Raw genomic sequence first — 23317 nt, 5'->3', positions numbered from 1 at the left:
GGGAAAGTGTTCATTGCAGGAATGGAGTTGCAGAACGAAGGCATTGATACGAGAACGACAATTGTCCTTTTATAAGACTTGCCCATCTTGATTATTTCGCATCAGATACAGTCAAACCTCTTCAAGCAATCACCTGGCAAAGGAAAAGCCTTCAGCCACAAGTCACATTAAAACAGTCCCATCCTTTTTTACTAGTTAACCCCACCCTGTCATCAGCAACCACCTGTCCTCAGCAACCATTTTCCTTAGTCCCCTGCATAGTTGCTAAATCCAGGTTTGACTGTATGTCAAAGTTTTACTTAACTGTCTTGTATATATGTACATGTACATGCAGTACAGTGACACTACCATGTCATTCAAGATAAACAGCTATATAGCGTACTCTCTTCCCTTTATTTGAGCTCTTTTGATCTTTGTTTGTCAGTCGGTCATGAAGCTTGTGTTCTAAATCCTCCTTTTAGCCTTTGTTGAAAGAGGGAACTATAAATATACTGTCCAAAATCCTTGTGACATCCTTTGGTTGTCCATTGATTACACAGAATTTGCTAGTAATCAAGTTCATCTTTTGGGAGCCGTATGTTTGGACTGTATCTTGTTTAGCAAAGACTGAACAAGATAAACTTCCATCTTTGCATGACTGCAGGGATTTCCAAACACAACAGGGAGTGCTGGTGTTTAGTTAGCCTTTCAACCAGGTTGTAAACAATTCTCCTCCTTTCAATCTAAAATTGTGTCAACAGATATATCACCTCTGAGATTATTTTTCTGTATCTTCTATCATTTCCGTCACATTGCAATAAGCATAAATGTGTGTCACTGGCAATGAGGGTTGAAAAGGTTACTGCTTTATCATTAATCAGGTGACCTACTCATGGTCCACACACAGACCTCCCCTTCACCCATGGTGAGAGAATAAGTTGTCATTCTCTCGGCCTAATGGATGATGTGACTGGGAGACAAACCTGCAGCCCTACACTGCTTATCAGGACTGCTGGATGGGTGGGACTGTTACACTACAACAGCTTTGTCAGTCCTTACAAAACTACTAGTCATCCCATTTTGTGCTCTTCTGATGAAGGCAGTTGTTCCTAATCTAAATAAGGCCATGTTGATTTGATTATATGGATGACATCCGCGCTCGCACCAATTTTCGGCCGTTTCCAAAAAAAAAAAGAAGTTTTTGACCACACAATAAATTGTGCAAAGCAGCTGTAAAATGAGCAAAAATATTCCGTAGATTGAAAAAAAAGTATCAGAAAACAGATAACTAATCATAGTCTAATGCTATAGAATGCCAAAATAAATCTAAAGTCAAAGAATAAGATGTGAAAGGACAGAAAGAAAAAAATCTACTGTTGGTAGGGGTGGGTACCAGTACAGAAAATTCAGGTCCCGTTCAGGTCCAGAGGATCATTTTCAGGTTCGGATCTGAACCTGGACCTGATTGTGGAAACTTGAGAACTGACAATGCTCAAAACAATGGTAATTGGTCAGTTTTGCTACAAAGGAATCTGTCTGGTGGATTATTGGACTCCCACTGGCAAACTGGCAAAAAGTAATAAAGGCTAACTGTCTCTGTACCTTTGACTGTAGAAACCTGGTACAATTGACTATAAACTCTACTCGACTTCACTCTTGTTGTCTTCTTGGCCAGGTCTGTTTTTTTCGGATTATTCCAAGAAGAAAATAATGTCTTGCACCCGTATAATGTACTGGTCCCTACACCTAACTGTTGGTATACCATACTATGTGTGTTTAGTCCTATGTTCAACCTTCCTGGCCACTTTGATTTCATACTGGAGGCAACTTTTTTTTTGGCCAAACTTTTTTTTATTCGCTCGCTCGCATCAGTTTTGGAGTTCCCAGAGGATGTCATCCATATAATCAAATCAACATGGCCTAAATATCTAAAAAAAGTTTTCAGTTACTTAATCCTATATGGCTTTCATCAGTCAATATTGACCATAGTAAAATCCTGTTAAATGTCAGACCTCTTACAATATGTGTGTTTTTGAGGGGAGTGTGTAATGTCAGATTGAACATGGGTTGGTTGAAAGTTCAGGATAGTCTCAAACTGGCTAGATTGTTTGGTTGGTTCACTTGGAGAAGATAGCTAACTGTAAAAGAGAGCATCATGATTCCTAAAAGTTGACTTTTCAGTTACCTTTTGTTCAATGACAATAAAACCTAACAAGGTCAATTTATCAAAGAGTAGGTGCATGTACCTATATCCTTCCATGTACCAATAGATGTAACTTTTACTTGTTTTATCGCTACAAATTAAATATATGTTAACTATGGAAGGGCTAGTTAATCAATTCAGGGAAGAGTTCAGTTGATAAACAATCTGTTCCTTTCCTTGTCATAATCTCCAAGCAGATCCTACGGTAGCATAAATTAGTATCAAAAGCTAGCAGAGGAGTGAAGGCGGCTTAGGAGTGTGTTTCGCTACATGGCAAATGGACACCTTTTGGCTGACTACACTCATTGGCCAGTTTGGTACCATCTTAAGCCATTGTAGGATCTGCTTGGAGATTATGTTGTCAACCAGAACAGAGCTCCAACAATATTGAGAAGTGCTGACAAGATAAGGATCTAGAAAAGTTTGTCTCAAGTGTTTACTGACTCCGTTCCATGTAGTTTAGCCTTTGTTACAATTCATGCCAAACATTCCTACCATAGGTTGTTCAAGAGGAGTCGTATACAGTTGTTTGTGCTTAAACAGTCTGATAACACGGACACTAAGTGTACATGTACGTGTAGCTCCTGTACAAATGTGACCCTGTATTGTTGTACCCTGACAGAAAGCAATATTCCTTGAGTTATAAAGAGCTTTGTAGATATCTGAAGTGCTTGTAAATGGCAGACTTGTGGAACAAACGCCTTTCCAGACATAACAGTGTGCCAACTATGATGTGTGTACTTTATACAATGTAGCACAGTGAATCCAAGTAGTTGGCAGTCTTTTTATTCTTGGCAGGAGGCTACTATTTGATAATATGTAGTCAAAACTCAAATGCCTGGTTGACCCCCAAACCTTGTTAGCAAGGCAAAGCATTCTGAGTTCAATCTCTGAGTTTAACTCAGACATTATTTCTACCTTATGTAATAACGTCATGCAGACAGACTTTCAGGGATCATTTTACACATCATTAGCAGAACGTGCTGGTGCAATGTATTGGGTGAAAGGGTTACATGTTGATTTATGTGACTGGGTCTTAACTCTAACTGTGTCTCACCTAACTCACTGTCAGGAGAACATAATTAGAAAGTTCTGCTTCAATGAAGTTTTGCTGGCCTTTGATCAATGACTGAGTATCCACTTGAGATCCTGTAAATGCACCTGGGTTACCATAAGTGGCCTTCTTTGGGCAGCTGAGCCTTGAAGACCTCTTAAAATAGAAAGTGATACGTTTCATATCCAAATTGATGAAGTCCCGCCTACACCATAGACTTAGTGTAATAATTGTATTCTTTTGATATTGGCAAATATCATGTACAGTGACCTTTAAACCCATGCTTTAAGCTGTCAAACAATTTGCCATTGGCAAGGAAAAAGTTTTATCACTGCACTGCACACTAAATCAATGCAAATCTTTCTGCTTTATCCTTAAATTTAAGTTACATTATGGCCATCATTATACTTACTGTATAAGATTTTTCAGTCCCAGTCACAGAATGCCAATTATTGTAAGCTTAACATCCAGTGGTCTTGCTTGTCAGCCACAGATGTTGAAGGTGCCATCTGAGATGACCATGAAAGGACACAGGAAATATGTTAGCTGTCATAACTGCTGTAGGGGCATGGCAGCATGCACCATTACCTTTGCACCACAGCTATGCCTGTCCCCACGGACAGGTGAGGGTGGGCAGACCTGTGTTAACAGACAACACTCCTCACTTCCGCTGCCTGGTCCACAACACATCTCCCACCTTCTGTGTGGTTTTCACACCTGGGTTACCTGATCAGCCCCATGTCAACGCTGGAGACCTGCATAGTTTTCTCACCTGTATGGATGCAGTGTGCAAACCAGCATCTGGAGTTAAACACCGCTAACCCAGGTGATATTGCTTTCCTCTAATTCGTTTGATTATTTGCTCATCAAACAAACCAGAGAAGGCGAGATAACCAGATCTATTAAGAGATAGCAAACTTTCATTTACCATGAGTCTTTCAGAGAAGACAGTTTAACAGCTCTGAGCCTGTTACCTGTAGTACATTGTTTAATATTCCCCAGTGTGTGGCATGCTGCTCACATACATGTACATGTAGTGTTGTATGATCTGAGGAAGTTACACAACAGTCCATGCAGGTAAGACGGATATGATTGTTCTGTCTTTTGTTCACCTGAAGAGGCCAAGCCTTTCTTTGAAGAAAGGATGATGGTGTTCCTGTTGGTGTTGTTTTTACCTGAGTCATACATGTGTATAACCAAATTGTGAATGAAATTGAATGGTTCTCTTGTAACAAAAACTACGCCTTTGACAATAATTTTCTGCAATTATAGAACCGTTTATACGTAACTATCATTTCTTTTTACTTTAATATAGGATGTTCTCTGAAATCATTTATTATAAGATTAGTTAAGGGGCCAATTAGCTGTTGAAAGGCACTACATGTTATACAGTATGTAACTGGCTAGGGATTGCCTATTAGTTAACTAATGTAGGGCAAATTTCCCATTGTTTGTTTTGAAATAGTTGCAAAGTTGGGAGAAATAGTGTTAGCACATTCCGCACCACTTAGCACAGACCTTTGGTGGTTAACCAGTGCTCTTGTACACAATCACTCAGCTTGTGGGAGGTCGGACCTAATGAGCTGTGGACAGCTTGGAAAGTTTCGTCATTAGAAAGCTACATTTGTTTATGATACATATAGATGGCGACTTTCACTAGGAAAATAGTTCGCATGTTTTAAACTACAATGGGTGTACTGTTCCACACCAGGCTATAAGGCAACCACAAAATTCTGAATATAATGCTCTAATTTGGGGTGAAACATGATATTTTTTTTATTGTAATGTATGATCAATGTGAGAGACTTTTTGATGCAATCCTAGCAACTTTATCAACATTCAGATAACACACACTATGCAATTATTTTGGTTGATGATATACTAGTATCTCATCACAAGATAAGCAAAACAAAGTGCTTGCCAATAATTATGTTTGCCAATAAAAAAACACTATTATTGGCAGTCATTGACTTGTATGTGAATATGGCTATCAGTTTGATTTTGGTGAATACAGTAACTGCTTGGCAGATAGACACAGGCTCAGTTGTGTCACAGTAAGGTCAGTGTGTCTTTCCGTTTGGATGATGGATCATGTGATGTCCAAAATCCAATCTTGTTGTGTTGACAAAATAAAAGGGAACAAGATCAGTGACAAGTGAACCATGTTACATGCAGCTCTGTTATTGACAATCGCTGATTTGTCATGATTTTTGTAACTGTAAGATCTTTTGAAACACTGTAGAAAAAGGTTGTTGGGCTTATTTATTTGAGAAATTTAAGATGGTATTGCCACATTGGTTCATGAAGGTCTTCACAACCACAACTATGTTATGAGTCCCTTACTTTTTACCTCCCCCTGCTGAATACCTTAAGTTTGCTGCTTGTGTGTGTATTGTCTACAGTATGTCACATTATTTACAGGAATAAAAATGGTCTGAATCTCAGTACTGAAGTTCTGAAAACAATAATCTCTAAAGAAGAACAATTTCCTACTTGTAACAAGTAATGAAGAATGATTTTGGATACTAGATGAAGCATTTTTCGCCTTTTGGAAAGTTTGAGCGCAGCAAATTAGCTTTTTACAGTAGACGCCTTCTGTCCACTTTGACTCCTTATCGCAAGGGCACTTTGTTCCCTCTGTGTGCCTTGGTGATGTATGGGCAATTAGTATGGCAATTAGCAGTGTTTCTTCACACCAGCCCCCAGGAACACATGCTGCGGACAGGTAGGACCTTTATCAGGATTACTGCAGCCAGGCAAGACTGTTTCTTCCCCCTCCTGCTGCTCGCAGTTTGCTTTGGCACTGAGGCTTGAAACAGGTGTCAGGGATTGAGAAGGATTGGACAGCCTAAAAGTTGTGACATGCACTGAGCTTTCTTGGCTGTGTCTCAATGCATGCAGGCCATTTGTACACACTGAGTTCTTTGTGTTTTTTGTGGATCTGCCATTGAAGTCATCATGAAACTTGACATTTTGACAAGACATGTTGAGTCTGCATTTCCTGTGGTAATGTGGTAATGTGTAACATGTTACACTTAATTTTGCACAGAGTGACAGTGACTAAGATTCTGAAACATGACATCATGGCTTTCCTCCTAAGACATGACATTGAACTTGAAGACTGCCTGGTATAAATACTCACTTTTCTTTGTCACCAAGGTCATGACTTGAAAGATTGAAAGGAAACAATATTTGCACTATCCTAATGCAATTAACTTGTTCTGAGGTAGGCTCTGGGTAAACTTGGACTCCTCTCCTCAGAGTCACTTCTGTCTGATTCAACCTCAGTCAACAGTTTGTTAGTCTTTTGTCAATCCTGTCTCATTTGTGTGACCCTCTGACCTGTAGAGGTATTTAAGGGCTTATATCTTGTACTAATGAAGCCAGGGGGAGACACAACTACCACATTAGACTATACCAGGGCAGTTTAACTGCTATTGTAGGCTAGCTGCCAATCCTCTTGTAGCAATCCTAGGGCTTGTAGTAAATCTTTTTCTTTGTACCCAGAATCTGCTGTAAGTACCTTGTCTGGTAATGTTGTAGCCATTGTGTACAGTTCTACATTGTATACAATGTATATTTTCCAAAAGGGAAATGTCAGAACTTTAAATTTTGTAAAATTCGTAAATACGCTATCAAACAGCATACCAATCCTTACCATTAAGATATCCCTAAACCTCCATTGTGAAAAGACATATTACTTCAACTCCTTAAGAAAGCTTGGACAAATTACAAACTGCCTCTTAAGTTTTGACAAGTTGCCATAATGGTTATATTGAATAAACAGTACTCATAACATACAAGCAACTCTAAAAAGTCAACCCTGGAGGCTTACAAGATTTCTATCTAGCTTACAAAACTCCAATATGATAAATTATGTTGATCCTTTTTCCCTAAAGTGCAACATTCTGTTGCTGGATAGAACTACTGCAGGTAGTATTTCATTCAGTGTTTAATGGCCAAGGGTTAACTACGAAAATAATTACTGTTAAGCTCCTGACAAGTGATGCATGACACTAACTTGTAATTCTAACATCTGTGAACACAGAGATTAGTTCTCGTTGTTTGAAGTTTCTGCTGAACTGTAACTTTGGACCCGTGAGTGGCATGCTCCCCTCAGGTTCACTAGGCATCTGGGGTAAGAGGTTGTCTGGAGTGGCCCAGCTTCCTCTTCACATCTGTCTTCCTTCAGAAGTAAGACTTGCTTCTGCTGTCAGTTAGTGTCGCACTGAGCACATCTAGCAACTCCTCGAGCTGGTAAGACTCGTATTGGTCCAAATTTTTCCTTTTCTTTTTCTTTTTACTCTGTGTGTGTGTATTTTATGTTACTTTGTGTGCTTGCTAATTTCTCTTCTCTTTAACCTTCTAGTATGTACATGTAGTAAGAAGATCCTTCTGGACAGCCTGGTATCCAAACAGCCAAGACTATTTTGTCCTCTTCGCTATTTCGAAAGAGACTCTGCACCTATATTAGATAAATACATGGCTACATTATGGACTAGTCAAATCCTAGTAATTGACAATTGAGATTAACAGAAAATTTGATTTTGATACAGACCATGAATGCTAATATTCATGACACCCTGTGTCATTAGAATTGTTTGGCTAACTATGGTAACATTAAAGTTGTGGACATGCCTTTCAACAGCAATGATCTTTATTATGCTCTCCCACCCACGCAGAACATGTGAAGTAATACAGTACTGATTCTGCCAAGATTGACAGACCCAATAAGGTTGTTTCTGACAATTTGTCCTTTACAGAATTGTTATATTGACTGTAAACCTGACAGGTTTATGTACACATTGCCATGAGACCAAGGGTCATTCTCTGCTGAACCTAGCTTAGTTCATGTATTCTCCAGTTGGTATTCTTAACATGTCTGGACAAACATTTGCTTCTGTCAGGCACAAGCTCAGTTACTTCTGGCTGGCAGTATATGTTACTTCTTGCTGTGAATCAAGTCTGAATATAGTCTGAGCAATACAGACGGTATTTGCTAACAACACGACCCTAGGACTTCTTGTATATGGCCTTGTATATGACCAAACTTGCTCTTTAAACACATTCAAGTAGAAAAAAATTGCTCTTTCTTTTGGGGCGGTACAAATTAATGTATGTGAGTTTTGTAATGCCCTTACTTGTAGGAAGTCGTAGGGACTAGTTACGCAGGTTGCCTTCCTCTGACAAAAATCTCTCTGTTTACGAACTTCCTGACTTCGCACTGTTTAGGTCAATAGGATGTAGTGTTTTGTGCTGATAAGCGTGCTGACTAACTAATCGGACAAAGTGCGGACACAACAACAAGTTGAACGTAGAATGACCAACACTTTTTTTTTTGGGACTATTTTTGGAGCATAGCAAGGCAATCATTCGGGTTATGTGTATAAAAGGGTGTGTAACTGAATATCCAAGAGCCAAAATTTCAATGTCAAGGTCCATTGTTTTCATTGTTTAGGTTGAAGTGTGATCAACGTAACCTTTGAACACTTAACAGGTGAGCAGTACAGACCTTTGACCTTGGTTGAACCAAGAACGTCCTTGGTTGAACCTTGCCTTTGACTGTTGTACACTCGTTCCCATAACTTAAGTCTCCCAGAGCTTTGAGTACAGGTAAGTGAAGAGCTTCTTTAGCAAGCAAGGAAGCAATTGATAATTTGTCTTTACACTCAATTTTGGCCGCACCAATAATACAGACAAGAAGAAATGATTCCTGGCACCTGTTGCCTTGCAGGATGAGGTTGTTTCACAAGGAAATCCTAACGTCTATCCTGTCTTAACCAGCTTTGCGGGAAGCCACAAACGTTAGACCCACTTCGTCACTACAGTCTCGCTGATCGCCAAGTGTAGCTGACGCCAGTTGTTTTCCTGAGTTTAGGGCAAAGATTGACGCAGTAAGAAGGAGTTTCTGTAAGCATCCTTAGCAATATCTCCATTTCCAGCCTCTCACAGACTTCCTCCTTAAAAGCTGCACTACTTGGGGAGACAAGTCTTACTGACACACCTACTTCAAGTAGTACTTGACTTTGTCTTACAGACAAGTGTGTTACATTACACCAAGTGTGTGCGGACTAGACTGTCAGGCAAGTTTCCATGTGATTTTTTTACTCAATTTTCTTTGAACTTCTGTTCTTGCTGCAGAGAGAGAGACAGAATCAGGTGCTCCAAAGATCACAGAGTACGTTGAACCGTGAGGTGTTGGACAGAAGCATCACCTGCACAGCATCACTACTGACGTACCCGGAGTGTTGGGAGACAGTTTCGACACTCAGTCGTCTGTGTCTGCGTGCCGTCTCCTCTTGACAAGACAGACCCCAGACCCACTGGTGAACGATCCCCTCTGAAATAGCGTAAGTGGTTCACCTCTCCGCTTGGTTCAACTGCAAAGATTCTGCCCGGAGGATTACCTGCCTTGTGTAGACTTCTGCGAACTTCTGAGGTGAAGTCTATCTGCCAATTAGGATTACTCTCAACAAACCCACGTGCAGGTCTGCAAACTCCACGACCCAGAGAACTCCTCCAGGGATTGCACAAGTTCAAGTTAAACCATCAGGTATCTCTCCCAGTCCTCCAGCCTGGGAAACTTAAGATGACTTCAGTTTGTTGACTTTTCCTCAGACTCCTTGTGCCACGGTCCCAGAGGGATTTCTCTGCGCCAGTTCAAGTTAAACGGCCATTAAATCTGGTTAAAGACTTGGACAAGCCGTTAAAGGACGCCCTCGTAAATCCTGATTCGTCCCCGTAAATTACTCCTTGAAAATTTGCAAGAAAGCACAAAAAGAGACTTTTTTGGCCAGAGGACAAAATACTTTATCATTTGCAGCGCTTATTAAGTCTGAAGCGTGGATCAAAGTGAGAAGTGGCTTGCACAGGAACCTGAATGGAAGTAGACTGAATGATGGAAAAGTACCGTGCATACATCTGTGCATCTGTGACAATGTTGCTGGCTGTCCTGCTTCTGCTGCCACATGTTGGGGACGCACAAGGCCTGTATCCACGGATGAACCCCTTCTTTTTCCTCTGTAACTACCAGGTAAGATCTACATCTCATACATTTAAGCTTTGCAGAGTAGTCCTTCAAAGCATACATTTTAGTGGGTTAAGAATTCTGTTGTATTGAGTTAAAATTAATTTTACCTTTCTGTCTTTCCGATAAGGAAACTCAGTTCATATGCCAAATGTAACTTGGTAACACTGGAATACCATGAAATTGTTTATCAGCTAGAAGAACGAATTCTCCATAAGTCTATGTAAGGAAGGTTACTTGTCAATTGTAAATCAACATTAATGAACGATCCATTTTTTCTTTATGATATTGTATACTTCTGCATGTTAAAAGCTAAAGACCTTCCTGCGCCAGATGGTGCATATAGGGCAGCACCCATCATTGTTTCTATAGCCCTGGAATGCATAACTTCATGCAATCACTACAGCATGGGATTAGTCCACTGGTAGCATTCTACACAACCCTTGTCCTTAAACTCTGCTTGGTGGAGTTCTAGGATACAGGTTCAACTCTACATAGGAGAGTGGAAATGTGGCCAATGGTATAGTGTTGGACAGGTGGCCACTGTACACAGGTTTGGCTTGTTCAATGGGAAAAAAGGCTGTCCAAGTACATATAGATGTTCAATTCTACTACTACTCCCTACGCAAGCTCAGGTTTAACTCTTATTTGCCTTCTATGGTCTTCTATGTAGAACATACTGTGGACAAGGTTCCCGTAATTGCTGATCTGACAAAAAAATACATGTATATATAGCAATGCTGCAGTTACTGGGTAGACTGCTTTATCAACACATATGATTTGAATGCTGGCTTATGCGACTACACCTGTACCTATCACAGAAGTCATGTTTATCATTCTCTAAATATTATGTACATGATCCACCTATTCCTGCTAGCCTTATTACTCTTTCCAGTCCTGTACATGTACAGTGTAACATCTGGGTGGGCAACATATGGTATCAGAATGTATACCTGAACATTCAGCTACTACACCTGCCATGCTGTGTATCTAGTATTTACAATCATGGCTGCACCTGCCAGCAATGTTGCAGAAAGATTGGCAGCTACTATCCCCTTCTTCCTAACTACAATGTATACAGTTCCATACATGATTGTAGTAATTAAGTTCTCTACTCTCCACCAGGGCCATGAGCTGGCAGACTTCCAGACAGGGGAAGTGGCCCTCTCTGTGACAATTGAAGGATCTCCAACAAAATATGTACCAGGGGATGAGTATCAAGGTAGGAAAAACAATTTATTGTTCTTTTGCCATAATCAGTTAAACTTTCTTCCTAACAAAATGAGCTGTAACTTTTCCCACAACTTGGCTTTGAGCCACACCTGTAGCCGTATTGTTAATCTCCCAGGCTGATATCTGGCCCTGCAGACCAGCCAGCCATGGCTCCATTCCCAAGTAAACTGTGGGGTGTTAACATGACCACACGGGCCATGGCTAGGCTAAACAATACGGTACTCATGCATGTAATGGATGGGAAAAGGCACTTCTGGGTGGCACGCACTTTCAGTTAGATTGTGATATGTCACCTTCATGCCATAGTCTCTGTAATCAAAAATTCAATCATTTAAAGTGTCAAGTTCAAGTAACAAGGGATTTAAAGGACTTTTGCTAATTTTAAAGATAGCCAACTTCATTGTTGTCTGTCAATTACAATCATGAAGCTCAAGAATTTACATACAGTAAGGGATGGAGGAAAAAGAAAACAATGAACAATAATTTCAACTTTTGTTAAATTGTATTTCTGTAAATTATGAAAATCATGCATTTAAATAAATTTGTGATGTGTGTAGAATTGGGTCTCATTCTTGTCTGATAATCGCCCCAATTTCGTGCTGAACTGTAACCTACGATGTCACAGGTTCACGGCTAAAGGGACACATGTACATAAGGTACATGTACAGGTCAGGGCAGGGGCATATAGCAGGGCAGGTACTGTCTGGGTGTAGGGCACCTTCAGCCGGAGAAACTATGTAAAACTGTCCATAAATGTGCACCAGTTGTCTAAATATGGGTATGTCAGATGTTTTTATACCTTGTCTTTGATTGGCTATCTCCTGCCCTAACTGCTCAGGGCGCACTGCCCTAACTAGAGTAGAGGCTATAAAAGCCAGTGCGGTACCACTCTCTTGTCATTCTGATGAAGACTTTTGAATAAAAGGTCGAAACCGGTAAACCGTTGAGTCTCAGCCGTCATCCTTCTGACGCTTTATCGACTATACCTTGTCTTTGAGTTTGACAGGTTTTTGACATGTTGGAGATAGGGTATAAAGTTTTACACCTTTTATGTTGTAGTTGTTGATACCAGAGATTCCAACTTGCTGGTCTTCCAGCCAGTGTTCATGGCCAGTTAGCAGCTTAGCAGTGTCTGCAGTTCCAGTCACTCAGTAGAGATACTCTGACTGAGGCTACAATTTGTACAATAACTGAATGCAAGCTCAACTTCAGAGTTCAATCTGTGTTTTCTCTTACTACATCTGCCAATGCCACACTACAAGGACATAGAGGGTACGTATATCAATCTACAAGTAGTAACATGTGCTCAAAAATGGGGAATCTAAGCGCAAATTATGGCAAGGTTTGGGATGAAACAGTTAAATGTATGGGCAGGAGGTTTAACAGGTTGTTCCTGTCCATTGATCGGATTTGACACAAACATATTTCTGCTGTCAAATCTCCTCCATATATGTACATGTATGCCTGTATCCCTCTGGGAGTTCAGATATTAACTGTTGGTGGTCCAACAACAGCTGAAACAGTTTCAACTCAGAGTTGTTTTTCTTGACGTAACTTTGAAATGGAAAGCTGAAAAACAGGAAGCAGCAGGAGAGGGTTTCACATTTATGGAGTCGGCTGGTTGCTGTTGATTACCACCTTCCTGCTGATCCAGTAAAATGTGGGGCTTGAAATGTGTGGGTCATCATCATATTGCTCCACGCTAGCACTGCAGCCAGGCCACGGCCTTCTCATTAGCTTCTAGCAGGTCCCGGCTGGAGATGTTGGGGCCTAATACAGTCCCGTGTAATGCGTCCCATAGTTTGGGCAGCTGAGTTCACCCGTCCCCATTTCAGTAGGTTGTCTCCAGTCCTATCTACTCCACTCCTGACTCTGTTCAGGGTAACTCATTCCCTTCACAAGGACACTGGAGAGCTTCATGTAGTCGATCAAGCCTGTGGGTGCTCTGTGTGAAATCAACATAGACACAGCTGAACTCAGAGATACAGTCATGCACTAATGAAAATTGTATGAATTGTGACAACTTCTAAAATGATACCAACCTCAACATATTGAATTTAGTTTTATAACTATTCACAATTAATGCCAAGATTTTAAAAAATCTGGTCAGCTGCCAGATCCGGTGACCTGCCGGACATGGTGACCTGCCGGACCAAGTGTCCTGCCAGACCCGGTGTCTTGTCGGATTCCGGTGACCTGCCAGATCCGGTGACCTGCCGGACGCAGTGACTTGCCGGATTCCGGTCAACTGCCGGACCCGGTGGCCTGCCAGACCCGGTGTCCTGTCGGATTCCGGTGACTTGCCAGATCCGGTGACCTACCGGATTCCGGTCAACTGCCGGACCCGGCATCCTGCCGGATTCCGGTGACCTGCCAGACTCAGTGTCCTGGCGGATTCTGGTGACCTGCGGGACCCGGTGTCCTGCCGGACCCGGTGAGCTGCCGGATTCTGGTCACCTGCCAGACCCGGTTACCTGCCAGACCCATTGTCCTGCCAGATTCCGGTGACCTGCCGGACCCGGTGTCCTGCCGGACCCGGTGAGCTGCCGGATTCTGGTCACCTGCCAGACCCGGTTACCTGCCAGACCCATTGTCCTGCCAGATTCCGGTGACCTGCCGGACCCGGTGTCCTGCCGGACCCGGTGAGCTGCCGGATTCTGGTCACCTGCCGGACCCGGTGAACTGCTTGACCAGTGAACTGCCGGACCCGGTCACCTGCAGGACCTGGTGACCTGCCGGACCAGGTGTCCTGCCAGACCCAGTGAGCTGCCGAACCCGGTGAGCTGCCGGACCCGGTAACCTGCCAGACCCAGTTAGCTGTTGGACCCAGTCACGAAAATTACAGACAATTACCCTTAATTCCTATCTGTAGTCCTGTATGTATGTATTATGTATTATATACTAACCATTCTGATTCAGGAGGATTTTGCTGTTATTTCTAGTGACCATTAGTTCCAGTGCTGACTTCAATGGGTTCCTGATCACTGGCCTGTACACGTCCACCTCCGCTGTACAGTCCTCCCAGCTGTCCGCATTTGGCCTGAGTGCCATCGGGATTTCTTCCACCCAACCATTCGGCAGCAACTTCATGTGCTCTATCATGCACACCCACATGAGCCGGGCTCCAAGGTGAATTTGTCAATTTTAATCGTCAGCACTGTTGCGTTTGAGAAACCTAATCAAGTATGAACTTGATAGAAAAAGAAAAGTGATCTCAATCCAGTTTTAGCTCACTGGAGTGCTAGTATTCCACTGGTTGCGACAGAGAAGAAAGATGCTATGTATGTATTTACAGTTTCGTTGTACATGTACCAGGGAAATTCCCCTAGATCTTTTTGACATGCACAATGAACTGTGGACAATGGCTTAACGTCCTGTCCTAAGGACTGCAACCCTTTCCGATGGCATGCATATCGTTTGAATGACACAGCCAGAATCGAACTCACAGCTTCTATTCCAGGAGCAGGGCCGCTAAATAACCACTGGACTATGCACGTTACTTGATCAGGATCGAAGCATATATTATTTGAGATGTAATATTACAACTCTGCTTGTCTATATACCCAGGTCATCCTTGACTTTTCTGTGGGTGGCTCCACAGGCTGGGACTGGGTGTGTCAACTTCCTGTAAGTCAACATAAATTGTGTCCTTTGTTACCTGTACATCATTTAAATGAACTTTATACATGGCTGGGAGAATGCTTACATTGCAATGAGCAAAAAAATAGATTAACTTTTATTACATGTATTGCAGTCAAGCAGCTTCTACCCTTCCCTCTGCTAGTATACTTATAGCAATTTCCTAGTACGCTGAAGTCTTGTAGCATCCGCTGTTCTTCCTGTAATCTTTGAAATGAACATCTCCTACTACAGGGCCACAGCTACCCTTGGTTCAACAGTCCTCTTCAAGGATATGTTAGCATACAAGATTTGTGAGGATGGAGGTAAGCTTCTTACAGGGTTTGTCTAAACCATCTTCTTTTAGCATGGTTCATAACCTTGGGCTATCAAATTTGATGTCTATCCAAGTGGTCAATACATAGAGCTGAACAGTCTATAATATATATAATGATAGTCTAAGTCTCAGACTGCCAAGTAGGCTTCACAGCATGTAGTTTTCCAAGTGTCATCCTGTCCAAACAGGCAACATGTTCCTGTTTGTCAAACATCTGCAAGTTTGATCCAGATAGCGACCCACTCATTTGCATGTTTGTGTCCATTATAGTCTGATGTAAATGTTTTACTCTTTCTTGACAGTTCCAACTGAAGCACCAGCCAGGCCATCCCTAGGTAGGTTATTGTTATGTGCAAGAGTCTGGATATTCTTAGTGCAAATAAAAGGGAATTTACCATCTAAAAAAGATGCAAGATCCTTCAAGTTCTCAATCAGACCTAATATTGTTTTCCAGATGATTTACAATGTGACTTGATAGTAGCAATTCTATACTATGAACTTTTTAGCTGTCACATCAAAAGTTGGATAATACTCTGCAGAACTTGTAGTAAAGATAAGATTGCATTTTCTCTGTACAGCTCTTGGCTGTAACAGCAGGGTCATGTAAGGACAGGCTAAGGTACACTTGTAGCAGCATACAGCAAGTTTTTGGAGCAGTGTAGTCTGTTGATTTCAATTAAGTAAAGAAAATGACAGTTCTTGACATGTTTCCAATGCTGCTGTTGTCCGTGTTGAACCCAGCTGTGATACATGAAGATGGGGTGATCCTCAGGGACGACTTTGACTCATCCACTGATATCAACACTGATATTTGGTGAGTACATGTACCTACAAAATGGATGCAGACTCTTTAAGTACTGTAAATGCAGAAACGTCCGCGGTGGTTTAATGTTCGCGTTTTTTTGCGGCGGCCGCTTCACCGCAAATTTAAAACCACCACGAACATACAGTAAGAGACAGGACTGCATGGTGCTACTGCGAAATAAAACCACCGCGAAAAGTCCATTTTCCGGCTACCGCGAAATTAAATCCCCTCGAACTTAAATGCGTTTACAGTATCACACCTGTCAAGCCACTCATGAAAATGGGAAATGATTAATGGGAAATATATTTTAATGTTGTGCTTTAATATGATTATCATTTAGGATTGCAGTTGCTTGAAGCCTTGAATGCTACAAGGAAAAATGCTTTCAATGATTGTTCCTGTTCCGTAGAAGATAGAACTAGAAAGGACAAATGAATAAGAACATGCTGTAATACTGTAGTCAACTGACCCTCCTATATCTGCCTCTGTGTAGGTCCCATTTATCAGGAGGACTTGTTGGTGACCAGTGTGGAACTGTCCTACATGACGACTCCCTGGTCTTCTGTGAACCCAAAGGAACCAGACAGTTGGTAGGTACTGTAACAGTGAATGACTAATAAAATTGAAAGTTTAAAACTGATGAAAAGGCAGGTTCATCTTAAAGTTGGTTATTGGTTGTTGTAGATTTAAATTCTGACAAAAAGTTTAATAGATAATCAAACACATGTTTAATTTTGTTCTAATGCTATCCACAGATATCCAAACCACTGAATCTGACTACAGCCTCTGTTCTTCAGTTCTCCATCTGTAAGTAAAGTAACATTCGATATGTATATCATTTAGTTGATTTATATGCTTTAAAGCATGTATTTTTCACTGTGATTTTCCTGATTGTGAGAAATTGCTTGTTTTTTTTACAGCGGCTGGGACATGCACATCTGAGTCACGTGACCCCAGTATCATGATTTCATATGCAACCTTCAATCAGGTAGACTTGGACTGGCACAAGGTCATTTCATTGAGGTGAGCACCAAATGTTACATCTAGTGTTTCTTAGTAGTGCTTATAAAAATGTCATCAGAAGGTAAATTGTAGTCTTACACTGTTCCTTTAACACATACATCTTGCTGCATTATTGACAGAGCTCCCACCAATGGGAGTACGATGACCCACGTGGTGCACCTACCAGCGGAGGTGCAACAGGACGGCATCTGTCTGCGCTTTCTCCAGGAGGCCCCTCATCTCAGGTCAGAGTTCAAGGGATGCTGGGCCATGGACAATGTGGCCATCATCAATGCTGCAGCCAGACCAACCTATCTGGAGGACAGCTTTGACCCCATTGACCCTGGCAACTGGCTCTTTCTTCCTGGAGGTGGAATAAAGGTACATGGGAAAATCACTTACTTTATGATATCATCAATCCCTTAATGATAGTGTAGAATATCTAACCATGTCTTTCTGGGAGAAACTGGATTGAATTGTTAGATTACCTGCCTGCCTACTGGCATAAGTGCTTAGGCCAGGGACTGGCCCCTTGCTCCTCTCAAGAATCTCCACATAGCATGGTGCTGTGCTCTAGTTTCCGCAATGTTAATTGTCAGATTACTTCTCTTCAAAATTCTGTAGCACACCTGCCAGTCCGAGGGAGATGCCATGGGGTTCTGGGGGACAGGGGAGGATGACTGGAACTACGTGAGTACCAGGGATCTGGACCTGCTGGTGGAGGCAGACAACACAAGCCAAGTGGAACACTTTGAGGAGAAACTGCCAGAGGGGTGAGTACAAGTCATAATATACTGACCTTAATATACTGATATTTTTGATTAGCAAGATCGAGTCTGAACTCCTTTCTTGGTAATGATAATGAACTTTAGTTTCAACTAGAACAGGATGGCTGTACTCTGGATAATTTTCCACAGTAAATTTAGTCTGTACAACGTCGATGCCAACGGACGAACACAACACAGGAAAGATGGAATGGCAATGATAGGAGGATGGGAGCAAAGACTGACAAATGTGTTGCTTAGGATTAGTTTGTTTGCCAAGGAAATGTAAATAAAGAATGGAAAAAAATAACAACTTTCAAAACTCTTCTGTGTCCTGTCAGCTGGGAGGTGGAAGGAGGCAGCATCAGCACGTTCTGTGGCATCCTCCACTCCGGCAGCTCCCTCATCTTTGCTGGTGCTGACAAACGGTCCATCTGCACTCCTTATATGGACACCAGGGATGTGGGCAATGTCAGGTTCTACTTCTCCATGGGTAGGTACACGGTCATGTGATGATTCAGACTTAGGAATAGGTTGTACTGAGTTCTATTTTATCCATAGAGGTAGAGGACAACATAATGTTAAAGACTTTCAAGAGCTAACCAATGGATGGTGATCAGTGTCAGAAGGTTATTAATCTGGCAAGATTTGTTTTTGTTTCTCTTTTTCTTTGGTTTCTTGTTAGGTATTTGTCCTGTTTATATTATTATCATAGGATATCACATACCTCATAACTGAAGAATCAAGACATAGTCACTGTGTTATTCTGTTAATTTCTCAGGTGGAGAGTCATGTGACCCAGCAGAGTCACCTGACATGGAAGTGGAGGTGTACCAATCAGACAGCAGCTCTGAGCTAGTGCTGACCAGGCTGGCTTACAATGCCTACAAGGTAAAAATCCAGAATAGATTCAAATATTTGAATATTGTTACTAGCTGAGGTTAAGAAAACTTGCTGCTCTGTGTGCCAGGAGGTACAAAAGTTGGAGAAGAAGAAGAAATGGGTTACAAATTATTAGTAAACAAAACCTTTTCTTGAATGTAAGGAGACAGGTTTGCTGTACCTACTGTTTCACAGATAGCATGCAATTCACCTCTTGAAATCAATGCAGTGTAAATTTTCCCATGGTTTGTGTTTCACCTTTGCCATCTGACATGTAGAAGGCAGCTCTGGTGTCTGTGCCAGTCCCCACCAGTGCCCAGAAGCGGTCCACGCGGTTCTGCCTGCGCCAGCTCGCTCACAAAGGGCTGAACAGGAACGTCTGGGCAGTGGACGAGTTCCAGCTGTTGCCACGGTTACCAGCATCTGTGGACCACTTTGCTCAATTCAGTGTGAACATCGGCTGTGGCAGCCAGCATGATGCTTACAGGTGAGTCCATGTTCAGCCTCACCTATAAATTTGTGTCATTTTTATCTCGTAGACAAGTTAGGGCTTTTTTGGGCAGCATTTTTGTAGTTTAAACAAAAGTACAAATGGATTTCAAAATAGAATTTTTGTGGGTACACATTGTACCTCAGGAAGATGGTGAAGTTAGAGAAAAGGTTTAGGACATGCAGATCAATCCACTGTCCTAATATTAGAAATATCAGTAGAGTATGGCTTGTAAGATTTTAACAAGCACAGTACATGCCAGTATTGGGCAATAGATTTGTTACTCTTTCATGACTGTACTAAATTCTGCCTTGCAGCATCAATGTTGAGTATTCTTCAGACCACGGCAGACACTGGTCCCTGCTGCAGACAGAGTGCCTACCAGGAACATGTGTGGGAGCCCACTGGCCATACAGCACAGTGTACTCTTCTGACACTCACAGGGGGTGAGTAGAACAGTGGGTAGTACAGAATGTTAAGAGCGACATATTCTAGCATCATGATAGTATGTGTTTAGACCCCTTAGCCTTGCAATGTAGGATTGTATGCAATTTTGTGATTTTAACATTGTAAAACCTTTGGTCCTTTGTCAAACCTTCCATCCTTCGTTTTAGAAGAGACTTATTCTCAAGCTTATAGTTTTGTGTGAACTTGTGTCATAAGAATGAGGATTTGACATTGGCCAATGTAAAGATTGGTTCATGTCAGACAGCCTTTTTTCTTCCCCTGTCCATCTCCTCTCAATAATTGGTATGTCTGAACTGATGATCACTGCTGATGGATGTTGTGAAACCCCTATGACCACTGTGGTTGCGGGTCGTGAGTGAGCGAGTGAGTTAAACACCAGAAATAGATACCGGTATAATTCATCAGCTTAAATGTGTATGAATACTGCTTTGACCGACATGACAACACCTAAAGCTTTATGAACATCAACTGTTCCTTTTGTCAGAGTAGTCTTCATGCTGTATTTAACCCCAGGTGGAGTCGGATCACTGTGCCCCTGCCGTACGCTGCCCTGACCAGCTCCACCAGGCTTAGGTGGATCCAGCCTCACTCAGCCTCACACTCCCGCTGGGCTCTAGACAATGGTAGGAGACCTTCAGTTTCAGTGTGGTCACATTCGTCATTTGATTTTAATGTTATAGGATTTTCAAGTAGCCTGTGACAGAACCAATCTCTGACAAGGATCTAAGCCTGCCTTTTGGGTAATGATTTTATGACATTCCCAAGAATGCCTTCAGTTCATATGACAATAGTACAATGAATGTGACTGCATGCTACCTGACATTTGCCTCCCTTTGTGTTTTCATGGCTTTCATGACAGTGATTCATAATGTAACAGTTATGATTAGATGAACAACTGTTACCAGGAGTTGAACTGTAGTTGTTAGTGCTTCAAAATGCACCATTGTTCTAGTTTCTGAGTGAAAGTCTTAGTCATATGTGTGACATTTGGCCAGGAATCTGGGGATGTAATAAAATGAGACATTGCCTTACTTCTTGTGGAGTTAACCAAGTGCAGAATTTTGATGTTTATGTTTCTTGTCTCATCAGTGTACATTGGCTCCCATTGTCCCGACATGTGCTCAGGAAGGGGCCACTGCAGCTCACAGGGGTGCAGGTGAGGCTGTCTTGTCTAATGTTCTATCTTAAAGTGGCTAAGATTATTAAAAAGATGTTAATTTTTATAATGTTTTTTTTCTAGAAATTACAATGTCAATGAGTGAAATTCAAATGAATGGTAAACTCTATGATATAATAAACACTGGCATTTTTCTGTTACAAATACTATTATGATACTAATGAATGTATGACGTGTTAATGTGTGATCACAGCACCAGCAATTGCTGCCTGTGCCCTATGTGTATTGTATTGTCTACAATCTAGATAAAGTCAAAGTCAATGCAAATTACTCTTCGCTGGAATCCCTTAAATCCGAATTGTCTTTGATCCCCAGATGTGACCTTGGCTATGGAGGGCCTGCCTGCGAGCTCTCTGCAAGAATCAACCCCAATTTTCTCTCAGAGTCCTTCAACGGCCGCCATCTGCACAACAACCCCAACTTCCTGTTGTCTGACGGTGGGGTGCTGGGGTTCGGCTGTGGGGTGCTGGCCAGTGGGAAAGCTGCAGTGTTCAGCGGGGAAGGGAGGAGACAACTGGTGACTGCAGACTTGGACAGCACCAATGCCAAGTCAGTTTCCTTTCAGATCTTTAACTACATGTAATGCTAGTTCACCTTTATCCATTGGGTAAATCATATCCATTGTTTTTTAAAACGGTATTTATGGATATCAAGTGAACGAATGGTGCGATATGTTGAAAATAAGACAGTGGAACATTTTGAATATATTTCAATTTGAAACCACCATCTGTCTTTATGCCCCTAATACCCTGTTTTGAAGAACAATGGATTTTGGTTACTCTGCAGATAGAAGTGAAGTAGCGTTAGTAGGCACTATATCATTCAATTCTTTGGAAATTAAATCTGATGCTAACATTATAACAGTGTACTTTAGACCTATTTGTCTTAAATTCTCGTTCAGGCTACAACAAATGTTTAAGTAATTGTTACACTTTACAGGTTCCTGCAGTTCACCATAAGAATCGGTAGTAACTCTGTGTTGGGGTCGTGTCGCCCTCCTAACCGACGGCAGGAAGGTGTGCTCCTCCACTTCTCCACTGACAGTGGGGTCACCTGGCAGCTCTTGAAGGAACTGCACTTTGATGAATACAAGGAACCCAGGTAAGCTTTGTCCATGTTTTTCTTTTCCCATGGTTGACTTTATTCTTATTAGCATTGATTGATAATGTCATATTAACTCTTGGTGTATTTTTGCAGTCATGACAACAGCGTTTTACACTGACAGTATCAGTGATATTCAGTGGCCAGCACTGAGACTCTGGCTTTAATATCACTTGATATTGCTGCATCTGGCATTGGAATTAAACTGATGAATGACAGAATTTGATGGATATTATTAGAGTAACAAAAGGGCGAGATCTAGTCCTAAATTGGGTGTAGCTTATAAGCTAATGCTACAATGTATCCCTGATGAGCTTAGCTATAAATGCCAAGGTCTCATCTTCTCAGCTGTATACAAAATGTATTATTTTGTTTCCCCTAGAATTGAGTCCCTGTCCCTGCCATCAGAGGCCCATCACCCCCATGTCAGGTTCAGGTGGTGGCAACCCAGGCACTCAGGAGCCAATCAGGACGTCTGGGCTCTGGATGAGGTTACCATGACAATAGCCCTGTACAACACCATCAGTCTGGACTTCAGCAACCCGCTGGATGTCAATAATGCCTTGAGCTTCCACCAGGGGGTCATAGGTCACCACTGTGGCAGAGATAATACTCTCCTGTAAGGATTTAACCCTTTTTATTATTTCCTAGTGCTGTAATTATGTTATGTAATCACTACCCACAAATCACTAAAGGTGGATTGTTCATGATTAAAAAATTTCCAAGTGGTCCTATAGAATGCTGGGCTTTCTACCTCAAACATCCTCTATTGATGACATAACTGTAGACTATAACAAACTAACTTAGAGGTGTACTTTGTTAGTATGTGCCTACCTTCCTTACAGGGAACCATAATGATTGTTATAACTTAACTGTTACAGTAGGTATGTAGTACTGATTACAGAAGATAATAGCCTATTGAGTGTTGTTTGGTTGACATTTTTCACCGTCTTGAACATCTCAGATATGCAGGCATGTACGAGAGGGACTTGGTGCGGTATGTGGAGACCCAGTCCATGCAGATTGGTACTTCCTACATGATCCAGTTTGATCTGGTTATGGGCTGTGGAAACCAGTACAACAACACCATAGACAATAGGGTGAGAGAGAGAGAGAGAGAGAGAAAGTATCTCTATTTGTTGTGTTTTCCTATCCTTTATTTTCCAGAATTACTCTG

The 23317-nt window shown here is 41.7% G+C and overlaps 1 protein-coding gene across 1 annotated transcript in view; it reads left to right on the top strand.

Moving 5' to 3' along the window:
* Nucleotides 1-3751: 3751 nt before the first annotated feature.
* LOC118415713 (reelin-like) overlaps nt 3752-23317 on the top strand; it is a 46322-nt gene continuing 26756 nt past the window's right edge. Inside the window, exons 1-23 of the mRNA XM_035820465.1 lie at nt 3752-4313; nt 9380-10269; nt 11389-11485; nt 14439-14625; nt 15064-15123; nt 15370-15440; nt 15754-15786; nt 16193-16265; nt 16750-16846; nt 17012-17063; nt 17177-17279; nt 17399-17639; nt 17883-18031; nt 18364-18515; nt 18804-18913; nt 19183-19391; nt 19712-19840; nt 20376-20485; nt 20952-21018; nt 21355-21588; nt 21979-22140; nt 22523-22759; nt 23105-23240. Coding sequence (XP_035676358.1) covers nt 10132-10269; nt 11389-11485; nt 14439-14625; nt 15064-15123; nt 15370-15440; nt 15754-15786; nt 16193-16265; nt 16750-16846; nt 17012-17063; nt 17177-17279; nt 17399-17639; nt 17883-18031; nt 18364-18515; nt 18804-18913; nt 19183-19391; nt 19712-19840; nt 20376-20485; nt 20952-21018; nt 21355-21588; nt 21979-22140; nt 22523-22759; nt 23105-23240 — 2847 coding nt within the window. The 5' untranslated portion in view covers nt 3752-4313; nt 9380-10131. The remainder of the gene's footprint in view (nt 4314-9379; nt 10270-11388; nt 11486-14438; nt 14626-15063; nt 15124-15369; nt 15441-15753; nt 15787-16192; nt 16266-16749; nt 16847-17011; nt 17064-17176; nt 17280-17398; nt 17640-17882; nt 18032-18363; nt 18516-18803; nt 18914-19182; nt 19392-19711; nt 19841-20375; nt 20486-20951; nt 21019-21354; nt 21589-21978; nt 22141-22522; nt 22760-23104; nt 23241-23317) is intronic.

Source organism: Branchiostoma floridae, chromosome 5, assembly GCF_000003815.2.
Source record: "Branchiostoma floridae strain S238N-H82 chromosome 5, Bfl_VNyyK, whole genome shotgun sequence".
In the NCBI taxonomy this organism is placed as follows: Eukaryota; Metazoa; Chordata; class Leptocardii; order Amphioxiformes; family Branchiostomatidae; genus Branchiostoma; species Branchiostoma floridae.
The sequence above is the reverse complement of the archived record's forward strand: the minus strand, read 5'-3'. Positions and strand labels throughout refer to the sequence as shown.